This window comes from Triplophysa dalaica, chromosome 20 (genome assembly GCF_015846415.1).
Source record: "Triplophysa dalaica isolate WHDGS20190420 chromosome 20, ASM1584641v1, whole genome shotgun sequence".
Taxonomy (NCBI): domain Eukaryota; kingdom Metazoa; phylum Chordata; class Actinopteri; order Cypriniformes; family Nemacheilidae; genus Triplophysa; species Triplophysa dalaica.
The window spans coordinates 1,874,771-1,895,333 of NC_079561.1; the positions used below are offsets into that span (position 1 = coordinate 1,874,771).

The 20,563-nt window shown below is 41.0% G+C and overlaps 1 protein-coding gene across 1 annotated transcript in view; it reads left to right on the forward strand.

The window, feature by feature from the left end:
* plxna2 (plexin A2) overlaps positions 1 to 20,563 on the forward strand; it is a 167,905-nt gene that overhangs the window by 26,170 nt on the left and 121,172 nt on the right. Inside the window, exons 2-3 of the mRNA XM_056732916.1 lie at positions 2,174 to 3,493; positions 6,923 to 7,105. Of these exons, the coding sequence (XP_056588894.1) occupies positions 2,300 to 3,493; positions 6,923 to 7,105 (1,377 nt within the window). The 5' untranslated portion in view covers positions 2,174 to 2,299. The remainder of the gene's footprint in view (positions 1 to 2,173; positions 3,494 to 6,922; positions 7,106 to 20,563) is intronic.

Sequence of the window (20,563 nt, forward strand, 5' to 3'; positions counted from 1 at the left end):
TTCCATGACCATTCCGCATAATAACGAGAGACCTGTCAAGCGTGGCAAAGAAAAGAGAGGAAAAAAGACAAAGCGTTATAAACAAAGCCCCTATTGCTTCTGTTCCTGACAGCGCTGCCGCTAAACTCCGAGCAGTCGTTATTTACACCATTCGGACCCCTCTGCACTGCAGCTGTCGCTAAGACATAAAAAGGGAGAAGCGCTCGCGCCGAGCCAGCAGTCAGCAGGGAAGGTGGAAAAGGAGAATAGAAAAGAGGGAGAAATTAGGGGGGGCTAAGGAGGTGGGGCCGTTCAGTGACTAAATCCAAAAATAAGGCCAGTGACTGTTGCAGAGGGAGGGGTGAGCACGCTCGAAGGTGAGGATTCAGAATGCAGGATTCGGGAAGTTGCTTGCTCAGCAGATGCTTGATGACACCTCCAGGGAACGTGCTTTGCACCTCCAGCTTATGGAACGAACACGAAAGAGCCGCATGAAGGACATCACTGTTTTACAGCTCCCTTTACGACCATGCTAATATACTGCCTAACATACTATGAACTTGCAGATCTCAGCAAACAAACATGTGCACATTGCATTAGCAGAACACGCATACAGATGAACTGTATTATTTGAATGCACTATAATTCGCTGTAGTAAAATGACTACAGAAAAATGTATGCTTATAGCTGTTAAGATTGTCATAGGAAAGAGATCTTATAGATGTCTGTATAACATCTGACAGGAGAGATCTCAAATGCGTCTCGCAGATGTAAATGCAGACATCAAATTCACGTCTTCCAGATGTACGTGTGCTATCAGGATAGATCGATTTTCAGCTATTGTTCTTTCACCAGCATATCAGAATTTTTATGTAAATTTACCAAAGTGGTGTTTGTAATCCCAATCACATTTTTGGCCTCAACATGAAAATCACAAAGCAAGGAACAATAGCTTCTAGATTCTAAAATGTTCTAGCCCTCTGTTCGCTAAAACTTACCACCGTGTTGGATCTAGTTACTGTTGTTGGGCTACTTTGCCTAATCATACGTGATTCTGTGATGCGCAAGCATTGTCTGCACTTGTTACCCTGCCACCTTGAGTTGATAACGCATGCAAATCAAACAGGAAATATCGAAGCGGAAATGTAGTGAACGTGGGCAGTGTAGATTGTATATCTCTAATGGCTGCCTTATTCGTTTAGGGATGATTGCTCTAGTGCCAATGATTAATCCCGCGTAGACGTAATGGTGTCAAAGGGATACAAAAAGTAGAAGGAGAGAAAACAGACGAAGAGAATTGGAAGGCATAATTAATGAATTCAGATCCTGTTTAACAGCCCCCTTACAGTGCAGATAGTAAAACAGGGTGCATGGAAGCGGCACCCAATTTGTTCGCACTTTGTTGTAGTAATAAGATCCAGGCCTCCCTCGTGCAGCGGATTGGATAATTAACTCCTTGGGATAAATTCAGAAGAAAGGGGGGACCGGTCCCCCTTTTGATTTATTGTATGCGGGAGACCACCCTTTGCTATTACATAAATTGCATTTTTCCTTGATGCACTATTCTGCACTGACAAATATGCTGGTGGGGAGGATGAGAAATGAGATTGCGACCTTCACATTTAGTAGAAATGAACGTTCTTAAGCTTTCTTTCCTTGACATAAATGCAGTATTAAAAAGCATCTCAGGGATTTTCTTGAGAACCAGGTTGCTCAGATGGTACACAGAAGTAATTTGAGAACGATTAGTCAGACTTGTTCGCGATAGGTGTCATTGTTTCCTTTTGTGATCTTAGATATTGCCGTTTACAAATCAAGCTCTCTTCTGGAGACCTTTGACAGAACGCTGCTCTTAGAAACTGCTGTCTCAGAGATCTGTCAAGCGGCGTGACTCAGGTCATGCTAATTTCCGTTACTACAATGCGCTTCGCCCTCCAGCATTGTGTTTTGTACCCAACAACTCCTTTGAAAAACGAAGATAAACCTTTCCTGCCATTGTCTCTAAAAGCAGCCACCCCCCCAATTTAACACAGAGCTTATAAAAACTTTCCTCCTATGGTGGCCGAGGGCCTCTGTTTGGTGAATGAGGTGCAATTTCCATTGTCTGTTTCCTTTTTTGCCTCATATGTTGATTTATTTCGATACTCTGACATGCTGATTTATTTCCTAATGACTTTCTCTTTCTGTATTTCAGAAACATGTGAAGACCCTGCTGAGAAATTGGACTACAGAGCTTGCTTTGACACAACAAGAAGAAGGCTTTTGCCATCTGATATTCCTCTTTGTTTTTATCCTTTTCACCTTGCAGGTCCCTCAGACAATGGGGGGACAGCAGGCTTCGCAGAGGACTTTGAATCAAAGCCCTACATGGGGCTTCACATGGTCCTGGTTGTTATTTTTAGTCTTGCCACTAGTGTGCAGTGAACAGACCTTCACAACCTTCCACCCTGAGCGACGGGAATGGGCTTTCAACCACCTAACGGTTCACAAGACGACAGGGGCGCTCTACATCGGTGCCGTCAACCGTGTCTACAAGTTATCTGGCAACCTAACTCTTCTAGTGTCCCATGATACCGGTCCTGAAGATGACAACAAGGCCTGTTACCCTCCCCTCATCGTTCAGCCATGCAGTGAACCGCTGGTTTCAACTAACAACATAAACAAACTCTTGCTCATTGACTACTCTCAGAACAGGTTGCTCGCGTGTGGTAGTCTTTACCAAGGTGTTTGCAAACTGCTTCGGTTGGACGATCTCTTTATCCTAGTGGAACCATCTCATAAAAAAGAGCACTACCTCTCCAGCGTCAACCAGACAGGCACCATGTACGGGGTCATCGTGCCTTCACAGGGCAAGGATGGAACTCTCTTCATCGGCACGGCTGTGGATGGGAAGCAAGACTACTTTCCAACCATCTCCAGCCGCAAGCTTCCTCGTGACCCGGAGTCCTCTGCTATGCTGGACTACGAGCTCCACACTGACTTTGTTTCATCACTCATCAAGATCCCCTCAGACACCCTGGCATTGGTCTCTCATTTCGATATCTACTACATCTACGGCTTTGCCAGTGGCAACTTCGTCTACTTTCTAACCGTGCAGCCAGAAACGCCCGAGAATAGCATGTCTTCCAGCGGCCCCTCCAGTGATCTCTTTTACACTTCCCGCATCGTCCGACTCTGCAAAGATGACCACAAATTCCACTCCTATGTGTCGCTGCCTATAGGTTGTGTCCGGAATAGAATGGAATACCGGCTTCTGCAAGCCGCCTACCTGGGCAAGCCCGGACGGGTGCTAGCCGCGTCCCTCAACATTAGCGCTCAGGATGATGTGCTGTTCGCTGTCTTTTCCAAAGGTCAGAAACAATATCACCACCCGCCGGATGACTCGGCCCTTTGCGTGTTTTCCATCCGGGACATCAACGCTCGAATCAAAGAGCGCATGCAGTCTTGCTACCAGGGAGAGGGGAACCTGGAGCTCAACTGGCTTCTTGGAAAAGATGTACCTTGTACCAAAGCGGTGAGATATCTTTCTGTTATTACCAGTTACAGTAGTTGCAGTCGCTGTAGATTCTAAACTCCTGATTAGTTGTAATGTAACAGCAATTGTGCATGTTTTCTTTGGATTTTTCAAAATCTCTGCCTTAAACTTCGGTTCTCGCAGTTCATTATATTCTTGCCAGTTCTTGTCAGTTCCTGTGTCTGGTTTTTCTCAGCAGCAAACCTCAGTAGATCACGTCAGAGGGGGATAGGTACTAATTTTATGTTTGGCCTGGAATGACGATAGGATCAGAGTTCTGTTTATGTAGCCGCTGGTTGTTCTGATGTTACCATCTTTCACTCTTTAGTGTGTAACAGAATACTATCCAAGCAAACCTATTGACCCCTATAACCTATAGGATTGAATATCAGTGTATATGGTTAGGGTAAGTCCATGCATTAAAATATGTAAAAACAATCAGCTTTTTTTGGTCAATTGTTTAGAATTGATAGCTTTGAATAAGAGTAAGAAGTGAGGAAGCTTGACATAACGTGAAATAATTTCAGCATCTTTTCACTTTTCTTTTTTTTCTTTAACTAGTCTCAGTCCCAAGGGGCCACAGTCTTTATTTATCCGCGGGTATAAACAAATTGAATAAGAGACTTTAATAATTCTCGGCGTGTGTTTATTTGCGAGCGCTCGCATTGAGTTGCGCTGCCTTGGAGCAATAATATACGATTGTGAATATTTTTGTACATCTTTTTATTCAATTGTGTGCATGAGCCATGAGACAAAGTATTAACGACAAACCAGCGATACGTGATTCCCTCCAGGGTATACTTTATTAACTTCAGTAAATTCACCATTAGCATGATGTCAGAGGTGATTGTCACCCCGAGAAAAACATTATTGAGTGTCTGAGCGGGGTGGTCCTTATAGTAGCAGACTCCACTCTGGCCCCATTAAGGACCCTAGAGGATCCCTGTGTGACCCCCATGGGCTGTCAACGGCTTATGATGTCAACCAGCCCTCCTCCATGTTTCTCTAAGCCTCATTAAAAACATAGCTTTAGAAAAACCTTTCTCCTGGTCTTGAAGGAATGTGTCAGAGCTGGATAAGAAGAAAAAACACAGCGATGTATGCAGTGTCGAAACCTCTGCAGTCAATATCATTCAATAGTATTATGCAGGCAGATCTTTAACGATTAACATAGCAAACTCTATGAGCCCTCACAAATCAAAAGCCACAGCAGGGAGGGTTCGGAGAATTCAGCCCTCTTGCTGCCACGGAGCTGTTTTATCCCATTTTAAGTTCAGTAGGAGTACGAAAATATTTTAACAACGAAATAAAACTCCCCAGACATTTAACTTTGCTCTTCAAGCTCATTTTACTTAAAAAGTACTACAAGAACGCCCAGTCAGTGATTTTAGTTGAATTATTTTGTGCTATTTTAGTCGCTGGCTCTTGTACAGACTTATGTGCAGTTTTTGCCTCAACTAGGTCCAGTGCCTTTTGCTCCAAAAAAGTGAAAATAAGAGAGATTGGGAGAGATTGGCAAGAAGGCTCAATGAAAGATTTATCACACAGCTGCCAGTGTTTCGCGGCCTAGTCAACCTGCTCATCCAGCCTTTGATGCTGTTCACTAATTCAGCTGCTGTAGCGTTTCATCGGGCTGACTGATCAAGCCTGACGTGATACGAGTTGGACCGGTGAGCTAAAGAGAACACTATTGATCAGGTGATGACCTTTGTCTAGATTTGTGTATGGAACCAAAGCCTGCTACATTAAACCGCATGAATGGGAAACCGGTTTCGGTGATGTGCAGGGAGCTCACGGAGTGAAATATCTCATAGTACTCATTTAGTTATTTATTCATTCTTATAGTTACATTTGTGGTGATGCATAAGTACTTTTTGATCAATGGTCAATGGTAGAACTGTTTTCCAACATTCTTCAAAATATCTTCTTTTGTGTTGAACAGAACAAAGACATTTATAAATATTTTTCCTACTATGGTAGGAAAGGCTGGTTCCTGCTGCTATTTTTAGACTCGGAAATTAAAGAAAACACGAAGAAGGGGCAGAACACGGTCGGCCGAGTACGAGACATTTACATCCCTTCTTTATAGCCGTCCCCCAGCTTATGAAGGGCCGGGAGGCAGTAAAGATTTTACAGCGCGAGTCTGTAGTCGGTGGGATGATATTACAGGGCTGCCGAGTGTTGGGGGCAAGCAGAGCTGCGTTCAGCATCATGGGCTCACAGCGCTCATCTCTCTTACTCTACATGGCACTTTGAGGCCAGTGTCAGTCACAAACTCCGATGACCTGAATCTAAACGGCGCAGAGCTTTGTAACTCTCCACCCCAGCTCAAATAGGGATTGATAGTTGCCCGCGCCTGCGTATGACATGAAAAATAGCTCATAGTCCATCCCATTACATTGTAAATGTTTACAAGCTTGGGTCTATTCAGGTTGGGTGTATGTGTCCGAGCGAGGGGAAAATAGATTTTTTTACCACTCTGCCCTTGACAAGATAATTTAACTTTAAATCTAACAGTGTGTTTATGGTTTTAGCTTCTGTCCTGTCTGTTTTAGTGCTGGTGCGTAAGGGTGTGTGAATGTGCTCTTGTCCCCAGCTTGTGGGGTGAGCTTCGCTATTCTCGTAGCACAGGGTAATGAGGCAGTCCAGCTCCGGCAGGACTCACTAGAGCAGAGCGAGAACATGTCTGCCCGGCCGAACAGAAAACCAAGCATCTGGCCGGGGGACCCAGTTAACTTCTCAAGAGTCAGTTTTCTCTGGCCTGTCAGGTGCATTCTCAGGTTGATCGTGATGCACTGGTGAAACTGGTTCAGAAGATGCTGTAACACTGTGAGGACTGTAAAATATTTGGCACAAAAGAAATGGCAAACGTTTTGACAAACAATTGGTTTCTTGACTGATTTACATTTGGGAAAAATTGTCAAATTTATCGACGTGTGTGAATACACCTTTTCTATTCCTGATCCATTTTGCAGCTTGATTAAAGGGAAAGTTCGGCCAAAAATAAAACTCCTGTCATGATTTATCCCCTCATGTTGTTCAAAATATACATATTGCTCTTTCTTTTGTGGAAAAAGATATTTTGAGGAATGTCCCATAGGGGACAAATAGGGGCAATGTGTTGTCAATAGGGGCCAATGTTGTTTGGTTACCAACGTTCTTCAAAATTTCTTCTTTTGTTTTCTGCAGAAGAAAGGCAGGCTTGGTAAGACATTCAGAATTTGTATTTTCATGTGAACGTTTACTTTAACAACAAAACCAGCTGACGTTCGATCGCTCATTGCGATTTGCTTGCGAAGCGCTTCTCCGTATTAAAATCAGTGCCACCTTTTCACCCTCCTGCTGATGTGTGTGTAAACAACCGAGTGACCTTGACTTTTTGATTCTAAGCAAACTGCTGACTATCCATTTACCTTTCTCCTCCTGTAGCCTGTCCCTATTGATGACTCCTTCTGCGGTTTGGACATCAACCAGCCTCTTGGCGGCTCTCAGCTGGTGACCGGACACGCACTTTATACGGAGAGCAGGGATCGCATGACCTCGGTGACATCCTACGTCTACAACGGTTACTGCGTGGCTTTCGTTGGCACCAAGAGCGGACGACTAAAGAAGGTGAGGTGTTGTTTTTTCTCTGTGCTGGTGTCTGCATTGATTTAATTTTCACTTACATGTTTGACCGGCGTGTCCTGTCCTCTGAGGAGCTTTGAACAGTTGGAAATGTTTGCGTGATTATGAGTATGTTTTAGATCTCTAACCTCTAAGTGGCAAGCAAATGCTTTTGTTGGCAAACGGCTTGTTATTTATGGTGTAACATTTACTTTGAATCGTCCGACTTTGAAAGTACGGATGGAAACTTTTACTTTAAATATTTGATGTCTTTTAGCGAAGTTCTTCTGGTTCCTTTCATCATGCGTAAAGGGCAGCTAGTGGCAACCTCTGGGGTTTCTACCTCCCGAGTCTATTAATTTTAATATGCCTTCTCAGCCAGAACCAGGAGAAGATGTTCGGCACAGAGACATGGAGATTGAGTATAGAGACCCTTGACACTGGCATTATAAGCCTGACACTGCCGAGGCTAAAGGGTTGTCATATACATAATTATAATATCGCGCATAAAGGGCATGGAGACAACGTGTGATTTATAGTCAGGTTTTTGTATGGTAATTTAAGGGTGATTGACAAGAATACTCAACCTTTTAAAGGGATAGTTCACCCAAAAAATGCCAAATCTGTAGGACTTTCTTTCTTCTGCAGAACAAATAAAATGTTTTTGCAAGAAAGTTGGAAACCCAACAACTTTGGAACCCATTGACTTCCATTGTGTGGATACAAATCACGGAGACATTTCTCGAAATATCTTTTTTTTTTCATACAAAGTTGAATTGTGAAAGAAATAATTGCTATTATTTTACTCATTTTAATTTTATACTTTGGCACGCTGTGGTAAAATAGGCCCTAAGTTGACTACCGGTAATAACAAACAGTTATAAAGGTGAATAATATTCCGTCAGCTGCTTTTGGGACTTGTGCCCCCCAGGGTCCGACAGCATTGAGTGACAGGACAAGCTCTGTTAGACGAGCAGGAACAGACATGCCCTTCTCTTTCCTCACCCCACAGCAGCTGCGGGAGACAGTAAAGAGCTCCAAACCTGCTCTGTACAAACGTTGTGTTTGTCCCTCATTCCCACTTCCCCCTAAAAACACAGAGACAGCTGCCTTTCCAGACACTAGAGAGAGCGGACGGTGTCAAAGTGTCAGACCCGGTGTTGGTTTCAGGTGATAACCGCAACGTCCAAATTGCATTTTGCGCGTTGATTAATGAATTTATAATTGAATCAGCACAGCAATCAGGAAGTGGTGTGGAAGGCATCGGCTCTCTGCAATCCTCGTGTTTTAGCGACTTATTAATTAACGTTCGTTTTTTTTCTCGGTTGGCAAAATTAAATTAGGACGAGAGCGCAGTGCTCTTAGAATTTCTGCTTTTGTAGCCCCAAACTCTCTGTGCTCGCAACCCAGTTCACATCACCGCCCTAGTGGCCACACTGAAGAATGCGCTAAGAAAACAGAAAACAGAAAACTAGTTGTACATGCTTGCCACCACAGAAAAAGCTGTAATTAAAAGGAATTACTCTAGATGAAAGGCTGAGAGAAGAGGATCATGCTACAGACTCCGGCCACATCTGCACATGGCGCAACAGTGTCAAAGGGAAAGCTGCGACAGTCTAACTGTAGGAGAGTTTGTGTATTTTGGAACGGTTAAGGAACTGTCACATCCCCAGATTTTGTGTCTCTTGGAGAATGCACAACTAGGAGAGCTTAGAAAGCCGTGTGGACTTGCACGTCACTTATTTTGTGTGTGGATAATTCTCTGTCTGGCTGTGGTACTCAGAGCATCTATTGTGTGCTAGAGAGGCCTTGGTGATAAATTGAATATTCACTCACAATGATTTTGCAATTAAATTAAATCTTCTCGTCTCATCGAATATTTGACTTTTCAGTAGCAAACACAGCGTTAGTGTTGGTTTGTTCGATTTATTTCCATTAATAAGTTTTACTTTTTAATAAATTAATATGATTGTCTTCATCACTCAAAAAAAAAACGAAAATTTAAAAACGAAGATCTCATCATTTGTATGTTAATATTTTTAGTATTTAGTATAGTATATTTTTATTCAATATTGTCTACAAGGTGTCTTATTTTTAGCCATATCACCTAGCCTGAGTATTATCCATGCTGACAGGGCCTGTAGATTGACAGGATCTGATGTTCCGGTGATATTGTTACAGAGGGGTGAGCGGTTGAGCCTCATGCTTTGAAGAATAGAGATCTGCCCGCTCTTACCTTCCAGCTGCAGAGGTGAAAGAGAAACGGAAAAATAGAAAGAGAAGCCGAGTGGCAGCAAGAGAAAGGAAGAGACTGATGAAATGTGAAATTCAGCTGAAGAAACCGGGCTTGCACTGCTGCCTGTAATTGGATTGGCTCCTTTCCCAAAGAGCAAACCCAGCCACTTTCTCTGTTTCTCTCTCCCTCTCTTTCTCCCGGTGACGCACACACAGACACACATTTCCCATTCAGTCCACACAGTCTCCCGCTATAGCCTTCCTCGCTCCCAGCAGAAGTTCCATGCTGGTTGGGTTGCTGAGAAAGAGATACAGGCGACTCCTACAGCATTGGCTTCTGCCATTGGACCAGTAGTGGCAGAGTTTTTCCCAGCGTTAAAGTCTGCGGGCTGAACGTGCGAGAAAAGCCATTTGAATGAATGAATAAATGCAGAAGCCGTGCAGAGGGGTACTGTGCCAATTCCATCACACTGGGTTCAACAGGCCTACTGTAGCATTCAACGGTTTTGTAATGTAGATCTGTTTCAAGCAGCGAGGCAGACTTTGCAAAAAGTTATTTTTTTAGATTAACAGCCATCCTTTGAGGGATTAGCACTGGTGTTGTCTTAACAAATTTGTAATAAGGATATACTCATTTTAAAGTCAAACTTAGTAAGTGGGGATAAGAAGAGCAGAATTTGGCAATAAAAGCAGAATAAAAATCTGTAACATTTTGGCAAAGCCATGATAAATCTGAATATATATATATATAACAGTATTTTGCATCGATATAATTTGAAACTCAGAGTGAACGCATGCAGCGCTATTTTAATTTTGTCATATTATATTAATAATATATATTTCGAAATGTCTCAGGGTAAAAGAAAATATGCAGTCGCCCGTGTGTGCTGTTGAAAAACATGGTCCACTGTTAGCAACACATTGCATCAGATTAATTATAGGGTGTGAAGTTTAAGTTGATATTGTGCTTTAAGTGTAAATCTCAGGAGAGAGCGGGGGGCTTCCTGAGGGGGGGTGTGTTAGGAGCGAACATTCCCCGGGGAGATTCGTTTTCTCTTTGATATTGTCGGAGAGGAAAAGACCGCATGCTACAATTAGATCTTTAAAGTTATCCCACTGAGAGATTAGCGCCGATTTGAGATGGTCACACGATCTGAATTACATTAATCCAATTAAAGTGCCGGCAAAGTGAACTGCGGGACAGACGTTGTGACTCGGGTTTACGAAAAAAGTCAATTGAAAAGAGCACCTGGGCTAATTTTAAACGGCCCCATTAGACACATCTTCCATTTCTAATTGGTGCTCTAATGAGTGCTCATATGAGGAGTGGTTCGCATGACCTACATGGTAAATCAATCTATGTAAAATCCCTAGCGAGACAATCTCCTCAGTTGACGTTTTGTAGCTCTTGCCCAGGTTTAACATCTCGACCACAAAAGAAACGTTTGCTTTGTTGTAAAATCGGCATTTGGTTTGGACCCTGCTGGACGTGAAAGACGGGTTCAGGTGGCTTCTTTCTGGCGACTGATTGTGGTCCTAATTGGACAAATGTCTCATTGAACTGGTTAAGTGAGATTCTGGGCAGTGGTCCCATTCTCCTCGACGCAGACATCATCTCGGTGACACAACGAATGTTTTTGGGACTGGTGAAGAGCACAGCGGTGGTCTGCATGCGACTGCGGCACATAAAAGGGCGGCCGGTTTAAAGGTGCGAGCTCGCAGCTGCGTCCACTAGTTAGCTTAGCCTTGATCTCGTCCTCGGAACATCTTTGGTTTGTCACGAGCATCCTTTGTGGTGTTTCGCAGCGAGTTGAGATGGTGTCTGATGTTTGCGCTTTGTGCTGAGAGCGGGATGCTAAAGTCTGCTTGGCTTTGATGAGCTGTGAAACAGCTGGCTTGGCGGCTTTCACGTTTCGCTTTACCAGTCTGTGGCTTCCTGATTGTCCCATGGATTTAGAGCGTAATGAGCTGTGTTTGGGGACGTGCTTTATTGTCTGTCTAGGGGTTTTGCAGTACTAAAGTAGCAGCAGTCGATATAAATAAATGTAATTTCTTATTTTTGAAAAAATCACCTTTGCTTATTTACCAAGAACTAATGTGCTTCACATTATTTGTTTATAGAATTATTTATATCAGTAAATTAATATACATGTTTATTATCAGAGAAAAACAGCCTATTTTGCCATCTCTTTCACCATTGCATGTTACTTTTTATCTTTATGTAAAATTTTTAATTTTGTACCTAACAGCTTAAAGGGATAGTTCACCCAAAAATGATTTTTTTCTGTACTCGTTAACTCGCCCCTCTGTCATGTATAACCTCTGTGACGTTTTTCTTTTGCTGAACAAGAAAGAAGATATTTTGAAGAATGCTGGTAACTGAAAATCAGCAGTATCCATTCACTTCCATTGTTAGGACACAAAACCAGTGCAAGTCAATGGGTCTGTTGTTCGGTAACCAACATTCTTCAAAAAATCTTCTTTTGGGTCAATAACTGATGTTTGTTTATTTTTAACCCAAAAAATTATGAAAAGCAGCTTAAGATAAAGTACAAATGCACGTTTACCTTTTTAGTAATATTAACATCATACTAAACATTAGCAGGTCTATGAGGCTTAATTTACCGTACACTCCACAACGTTCTGCTTTATCGTAACTTCAAAATAAAAGCGCATCTGTCCCTGTAGGATTTTCTTTTCAGAATCCACATAAACACTGAAGCATATGCACGCTGAGATGAGGCGCATGCGTTTTAAAAAATTCACAGATTTCTCTCTTTAGTTTTTTTTACGCCCCAGATGTCTGCGCTTCATTCTTCTTTGATAGGCAGAGATGATTTTTACTTTAGCCGGTGAGCTGGAAACTTAATGAGTCGTTTAGAAACAGACTGTCAGTGACAGAAACGCTCTCCAGAGTTCTGCCCGCCAAGCAAAACTTGCCCAGCAGTTATGTGTTAATTTGTTTTTTCAAGGTCAGAGGGGCATCTAGCACATCGGTTCTCGTACCGGTGTCATTTTCTCGACATACTGCGAAACTACAACAAATTCTGCTGTTGTGCGGCAACACAAATTGGTGTATCTGCCATGTTGTTGGCTGAGGTTATACATTTTGCCTGCTGTTTTATAATTACTTGGATTGAGTGCTTTCTGTAAAAGCCAAGTTATTCTTTTTTGAATTTCACATTCAGTATAGCGTGTTATTTTCCCTGGCTGTGAAGTTTTTGATAAATAAGTCGCGCTTATAAAGGACGGTACGCAACGCGCCGTCAGAAACAAACAGATACCAGATGTACTTGTTAAAACTATCTTGTAAAGGAAGCTTGAATTACATTCAGCCAGAATGAGCAAACATGCTTTTCAATCATCGGTCCAAATTCCGGCTCCTTCTCCAATTTCATGATGAATTAGCAACAATCTGTCCATAAATTGAATTCTTTGCTTCAATTCATCTTTACTCGCGTCATAAATACGTCCTTATTTTTCTATTTACCTCCCTGTTGAGTTTGTCTGTCTCACGTAAGTGTAATGTCTGTCTACAGCTGTACAATATTCTGACATTTTGCAGACATCTGAGCAGTTTTTATTGTCAGTAAATCTGCCCTGATAGAACGATCAGGTGATTACAGTAACGCTCATTGTCTGCTATTGCTCCTCAGTGCCACCTTGCTGACTATCAGTGAGATTGCAAGCAATCTTGTAAATCATGTTACTGTACTTCAGGTAATTCAACTTTAATTTGCCTCCTGCATGTAGTGGGGATCTCTGATTGGTTGTCGAAATGATGGGTCGTGAGAGCACGTGTTGATTTCTTCCTAAGCAATCAGGGCGTAGGTCAGGCATTGGAAGCTAGTTCTAGAATGGAGTTTTATCAGAGCCATTGAGAGAGAGACTTCCGTCAACTCCGTTGACTCCAATGGAACAGTTTTTTCACAGCAATGGAGTCACGGTTCATGGAGTCTCTCCATAGTTCCCGGAAGTTACTAAAAACTCATGGAGCTGTGACTAAACAGACTGACCGAGGTGAACTTCTAACGAATTTAAAGATGAAAGCCATTTAATGAATAAAAAAATTAAAGAAATAAATCATTTAAAGAGAAAACTTAACTTCCTGGAACTATCTGAAGGCTCCATGAATCACGTGACACTCCAGCGTTTTGGACTTCCGTTGGCAGAACTCTCTCTCTCAATGGCTCTGTGTTTCATATAATAACTAGACAATTTTTTAGGGCATTTTGTGCTTTTTAGTCCTCTTTTAATTGTTACATGTTTCACTTTGGTTCAAGTTGAACTTTAACGTTCTCTGTGACCCCTGATTGACCCGAGCGGCTTTGTGCTGAATCAAGTGAACCGGGACAAAAAAAGAGCTAGACTTCATTCAGGTTTTCAGAGCTATAGTTTCTTAAGAAGAGCTCATGCTTTCACGAGTGAAGAGCGGCTAAAGAGCCAAAGGCTGTGTGATAGAGGATCCCTGCTGTTCCATTCACTCATCAAACACACAGACCTCTTACACTTATCGTCTTGGCAGGGTCTGCTTTCGGCCGTCTGTTCGTGGACAGTCGTGTCCGAGTTGTGAGTTGAGAACTGGCCAGCTGTCTTCCTTTTTGCGCTTCTTCGTCCTACGCTTCGTCCTTCGGATAAAGTAAATAACGCTAAATTACTGTAATTATTTAGATTATTGTTGCTTTTGTAGTGATTTTGAAGCAACTTTATTTAAATAACTATTGGTTACGATGATGATGGATTCAAAGTCATCTTAGTTCAGTCATGCACTTTTTCATTTTAAAATAACTTTCGACCAACCCCTTTTAAAGTGATCAGCTTTTTTCTTGGCCTCTCTCTCTTCTGTCTCGCTCTTATTGTCTGACCTGCTAGTCCATTACATTACCATTAGACACACACACTCTCTCCTATCTTTCACCCTCTCTTGCTTTTTGACTGTCTCGAGCTTTTTCCCGTTCCTCTCTTCCACTCGCTCTTAAGTTCGTGAGACGCAGCTTTTTCTCCATCTCTGTGTATTACGACTCTTTTGTTCTCTCCCTGTTCTTTGTCTGCCTGTCCCCGCTTCTTTAAATTCATTCTCAAACCACATTTCTATACTTCGCTTTAAAAGAAGCAAAGTCTCGGCATACTCTCGCTCTTGAACACACACACCCTGAAGGGAATTCTGACTTGCGGCTTCCTGCAATACAATAGTGCACAGGGTCCAAATTCAACATTTTTGTGTTGAAATGAATACGTGTGTGATTTGAATAAATGACCATAAATATTTTTACTAATAGGATTTAAACCATAACATTGCGTTTCCTGATGAAGGCTACTTTCAAGTTATTGACTTGCCAAAGCCAGTTTTTCCTTTTTTGGATCCTGAGTGTGTAGTATAGGCTATATCGTATTATTGTGTATTCAATTTTTATTTTCTTTTATATCAAGCAAACCAACATATGTGTTCATCAGTAAGTATTTCCCTCAAAAATATTGAAAACTTGAGACACATTGCAGAGAAAGATAAAGAGCAGCATGTTATTACTCTCTTCCCATTATTGCTACTGTTTTGTTTTGCAGACGGATCACTTTAGTTGTTTTCAGAAGAGATGATTAGGTAGTTGATACCAATATCTGCACCCTCTCAAGACCCCGTGTTCTGCTCACTTGTGCAGCATCTGTTTATTCCTACCCTTCTGCTTTATTAAACGCCTCCCAATAAACGTTTCCCTCCTCGTATTATTTTAATTTTATTCATATCGTTTTTCAAGAGCATGGTACATTACCCTGTTGACTGCCTGCTGTAATTGGTCTTATAGCGTCATGAGGGGGAAGAATTAACCTTGAGATTAGAGTCAGTGGTCACTGGAGACCTGCGTCTATGAGTCTCACTCTTTATTTCCCCCTTGAATGAACTCTAGATGCAGTTTGTTATTACTGCTGTTTCCAGGTCAGTGTGAGAAAAATGTCTATCATGTCTATCTATCCATCTATCCATCCATCTAAATCTTGGTCTGTCTGTCTGTGTATCATGTCGATAAATATCTATACATATTATAAAGAGTTTATTTGCAAAAATAGATAAAAATGGTCAAAAATCATGTTCTTTATAACGTTATTGTGTTTTATTGTGTTAGTTTAGTTGTATAACTTTTTTTGTCGTTATTACCTTATCTAAATAACTCTCATGCATTTAGATTGATATTAATTGGAATCCACAATACAAATATATTTTCTAAATTTTGTTTATATTTATGTTATATGTATACATTTTTATATATATGGTGGACAGTAGAAAGGACACTCCGTTTTTTCTGTGTAACCTAAAAAATTATAATTTTTATGTGATGTATTACTTATGTATACTGTATATATACAGTATATTTTGAATGTAGTTACAGTATATGCTTTGATGTAACAAGTGGATGCTTTGGCTTAACATGTCAAAACTTCCAACCAGTATAATTTGTCGGATTCTGTTTGACAGTGTCTTACAGCTAATGTTGTCACCTTCGCATGAACAGTACTTCATGTGTTTTTCTTACAACGTTAGTGTCAGAATTGCTGTAATCGGGATCAGAGGTCTAAATGTAATCCGTGTGAACTAGCAAATTGGGCGTCTGTTTCTACTAACATTCGACAACGTATCATAAGGGCCACATCTTACAAGATCTGCGTTTCCATCTCAAAGTCTTCCCGCTTAAGCGCTCCAAAGATTAAACACGAACAGAAACCAGAATTACACATCGGCCTTATTGCTAACAGATGTCCTTGCGGGATCTTCTTGAAGTGTGTTTAGAGAAGGAAAACCTCTGTAATGACATCCATTTTGTATTGGCGGAGTGATGTCGGCTGTTCGCTGTGGTTTGCTTGAAGCCTAGCGCATTAGCATAGCGTGGCCAGTCGTCACAATATCGATATTCAACCAGAAACCCAGCTCACGTAATCATCGTAGGGAAAGCATTTGGAATTCATAGAAATGCCTTTCAGTGGCGTTAGCGTATTGATCTGTTACAGTGGAAATGAAACCAAGTTACATGAGCTCCTTACGTAAATGTAAAATTATATCCCACCTTTACCATAGAAGTAGCAAATACGGGGAACGAGGACATGGGGATGAAGGGGGAAAGGCGACGGAATGGATAATGTAATCGAGACAGAGAGTGTAAAAGCATTTTTGGCCGCAGTTCCACAAATAGATTTCTACTGTCCGTCAAAGTGGACAACTGGCCCGACGCCAGACTATATTGATTTACTTTACAAAGCACTTGAATGGGCCAGATATCTGTGATTACCCAATTCATTAGTGTAGTCTCTTAGATTGAAGGGGAAATTAGATAAAAGCTAAAGCCTATAGATGGAAAAACTCTCAATGTACTGTACGTGCAGGTCGGGAGAGGTGAAGTGCACTTTAAAACAATTAAAGGTGGCTTGGCTTTTACTGAAGCAAATACTGTGGTGTAGTTTGTTCTAATTTTACACCGAAAACACTTCATTTGTAGATAATTGTGGTGAAAGTAATAGATTTTTCCTCTTAGGTTTAAAGAATGCCCAGTCCATGCAACTGACTGTGATGCGGTATAAATATACATAAAATATGCGATGACTATAAAGAGACGATCTTTAGTTGCTCTCATATTTATAGCCGCTGTGTGTTGATTTTGTTGAGTGTCTTTTGAGGATCTCGCTTTATCGTGTACCTTTCAAGTAAGGTTCTCCGACTGAAACGCTGAATGATGTTTTTGACAATAGCTGCAAACATTGTTTGTGCTCGTGAGGCAACACTTTTTTTCTCTCCTTTTCTTTGCCCGTCACTTTAAGTTACACCTTCAAAAACCCTTCGTCTTGTTTGGACCATGTCAACGATTGAAGCTGCTTTGTACTATTCATGTTTTACTTATGAACTCATTTTAGCTGACAAGGTGTATTGTGTTTGCCTGTGCCATTATGAGATGTCAAAAAATACTTTTATAGCTGTAGTAGTAGCTGCGTACTGCCGAATATCTACCACTATAGAACTTAAATTTACATTGAAGTATTTTGCAGATTTGCAAATTGAAATAATAACAAATGCAAATATTCAGCATGAAATGGTTTTAAAAATGACTTTGAACAGTTAAATACATTTATGATAATGATAAAATGCGATTTAGATATGTTCTACACTCTAAAAATGGCACAATATACTGTAATATACTCATACTAAAATTAAGAAATAATAACTATAATAATAATTGTTTTAACTGTATTTTAAATTTTCCACTGCATTTTAGCATTAACTTAAATGTCGGTAAAATAAAGAAAAATGTACTGGTAATTTTCTGCCAGTACTTTATCCGTTTTTTCACAGAATTATTTTCTTACAATGTAATATTATTATTAAAGATGCACCGTTATCTGATTTTTCTCAGTGATATCTGTTGATGCCGATACCGATTCTGAAGATTCATTTTTTTACTTTCTGAGGGTTTTTAATTCATATAATGACTGTTAAAATTGAACAGCAAACTGATGATGTTTCTTAACATTTTCTATATACAGAACACAAATTCATTGCGTCTTTCCGTTCTCAACCGATACGATTATTGGACGGGATATTGGTGCATCTCTAATTATTATTATTTTATAGTATTTTTTTAAGTTTTATCGTTTTTGGTAGCGTTTTCTCAACCTGGCTGATTTTTTTTACCAGCCACAGGTCATCACACAGTCTGTTAGATAATAAGATGCATACAACACGCTGGCATTTGTGCCCCCTGTTTTTAATTACCTATGGCATTTCGGTCACTCCTGTGGCATTTTCTCCAGAGCTCGGGTTCATTTCTTATCCTGCTGCATGCCTCCTTATATAGACCCCTTGTGCCGTGGATACTCTCTGGTGATATGTAGAAGCATCTGTGGTGCTCGGGAATATTTAGCTGCTGTCCAATCATTATTGGTCATTTCCTGTCTTGTCTCTTGAGCTGTCCACCTCTTTCTTAATCTCGTCACCCTTCAATAGAGAGCATCCAGATAGCATCATCTCTAATGAATTCTGAATCTTATCTAATATCAAGCGATAATGTTGCAAGTGTCAGGTAATAACATCTCCTTCGCCAAGTCATTACCGTGCCCTCACCCCATCTCCACGTCGTCCTTTCATCTGATCTCACCCCATCCTGCTGCTCTGTGACAGACTTCAGTGTGACGTCACTTTTCCAAGCGTCTTAATATGAACTGACAGCTGCACCTCGTTCATGCATCCAAATGCACATCCAGACATTTAGAGCAGCAGAAAATGGAAATGCTCGCTTGACTGCCATTTTTTTAATCATGCTGTGTGTCCCAACACTTGACATCACTTGACAAGAGAGGAGGGTTCCTCTCGAAACAAATAGACGGAACGTTACATAAAAACAATATCCTGTAGTTTATGTCATTGCATTGATATTGATGTTGAAATAATTTTGGTTATTGTGAACCAAGAGGCACTACAACCAATGCAAGTCAATTGGTACCTCCGTGATTTTTCAAAATATCTATCTTTGTGTTCTGAGTAAGAACGAAAGTCATACAGGTTTGAAAAGACAAAAGTGTGAATAAACAATGACAGAATTTTCATTTTTGGATGAACAAGGTAGAACCAAAGTCCAGTCGCTCTTGTTCATTCGAGTGCAAAGGTCTACAGGCATCACAGCACAGATGGGATATTTTGCTCGGTGGTTTCTCATTTGGGATCCTGTCTGAGTAGCTCTGTCTCGACACCGCTTCAGGCTTTTTCATTATGTTCAGCCTGTGAGTCAGTCCAGAGGGCAACAGGAGTGCTACGGCACGGCATGAGGTCAGGGCGCTGTAATCCCATTACACAATCATGAGAACTGGACAGGAAGTGCAAGGGTGCAAAGGCATGCGGTATGTAATATACAATATTGGGTGGCACGTGAGACTAACATCCCAGTTTTATTTAGCAAAGCTTAGTGTCGTCGGAGGCAAAAAGCATTAAAATGGAGCACTGTCGTCGTCCATTATAGGATAATTACCTCGGGCGTGAAGGTATCACAGATCCTTCCCAGGAGGCCACACAAGGGCAAATCCAGAACATGAGCGTGTCTTTAGAGCATAAACTGATGTGATGTTGCTCATGTAACCTTCTTATGAAGTACTACAGTGATATTATTGTTTATTAATGATGTCAGATACTTCCGTTTACTGTATGGTCTAATTATTACATTTGTATTCAAACTATGGTCAAAGATGGCAAAACAACATCCAAAAACGGGTAAATGTAATTTTTTTGGAAGAGATCGTCCGATTCAACCCTGTTGATGTGTTTGACTCATGCAGTCAGGCTCAAAGCAGCTGCTTGTCCAGCAGGGGGTCCAGACCCACAGGGTGTGTGTGGACAGGGTTAGTGAGTGTAGATTTGGACCCTGACCCGTAGTTTGTTTTTCTGTCAACCTCCTATGGAGCTAGTAAACAGCTTCCCCTTGGGCTAAGTAAACACGGAGTGTCCTCCATCATGAGTCCAATCACTGTCTATCCATTCCCTGGTTGTTAATGAAGCTGGATGTGAGTCAACACTTCACTCTGGCCTAAATATCTCCATTGTGTAGAAGAATCACTATAGGGTCATTCTGGGAAGATGTTTCTTGAAAATGCACCCACAAAGGTCTACATGTAATTAAAGGGACAGTCCGCTTGAAATGAAAACGCGCTACCCTCATGTCGTTCCACATTTGCGTGATTTTCTTTGTTCCGTAAAGTTGGTGTTCGTTTCCATACAATGAAAGTAAACGGTGACCAGTATCGCAATAATCTTTTTTGAAGTTTGAGATGAGTTGTAAGCATAAACCACATATTACACATAAACGTCATTTTTCTCATATTTTTAAAATAACATTTTGCTTTAAATCGACACTTCACCCAAAAATAGAAAATTCTGTCCTCATTTACTTCTCCTCAAGTTGTCCCAAATCTGTATAAATGTTTTTGTTCTGATGAACACAGAGAAAGATAATTGGAAGAATGCTTGTAACCAAACAGTTCTTGGCCACCATTGACTACGATGCTGGAAAAATTGCTTTGTCCTTTTGAACACCAAAGAAGATATTTTGAAGGATGTAGGAAAGCAAACAGTTTGTTGCTACTATGGTTGCCAATGGTGGCCAAGAACTGTGTGGTTACAAGCATTCTTCCAAATATCTTTCTCTGTGTTCATCAGAAAATAAGAAATTTTAACATATTTAAAACATCTCTAGAAATCAAACA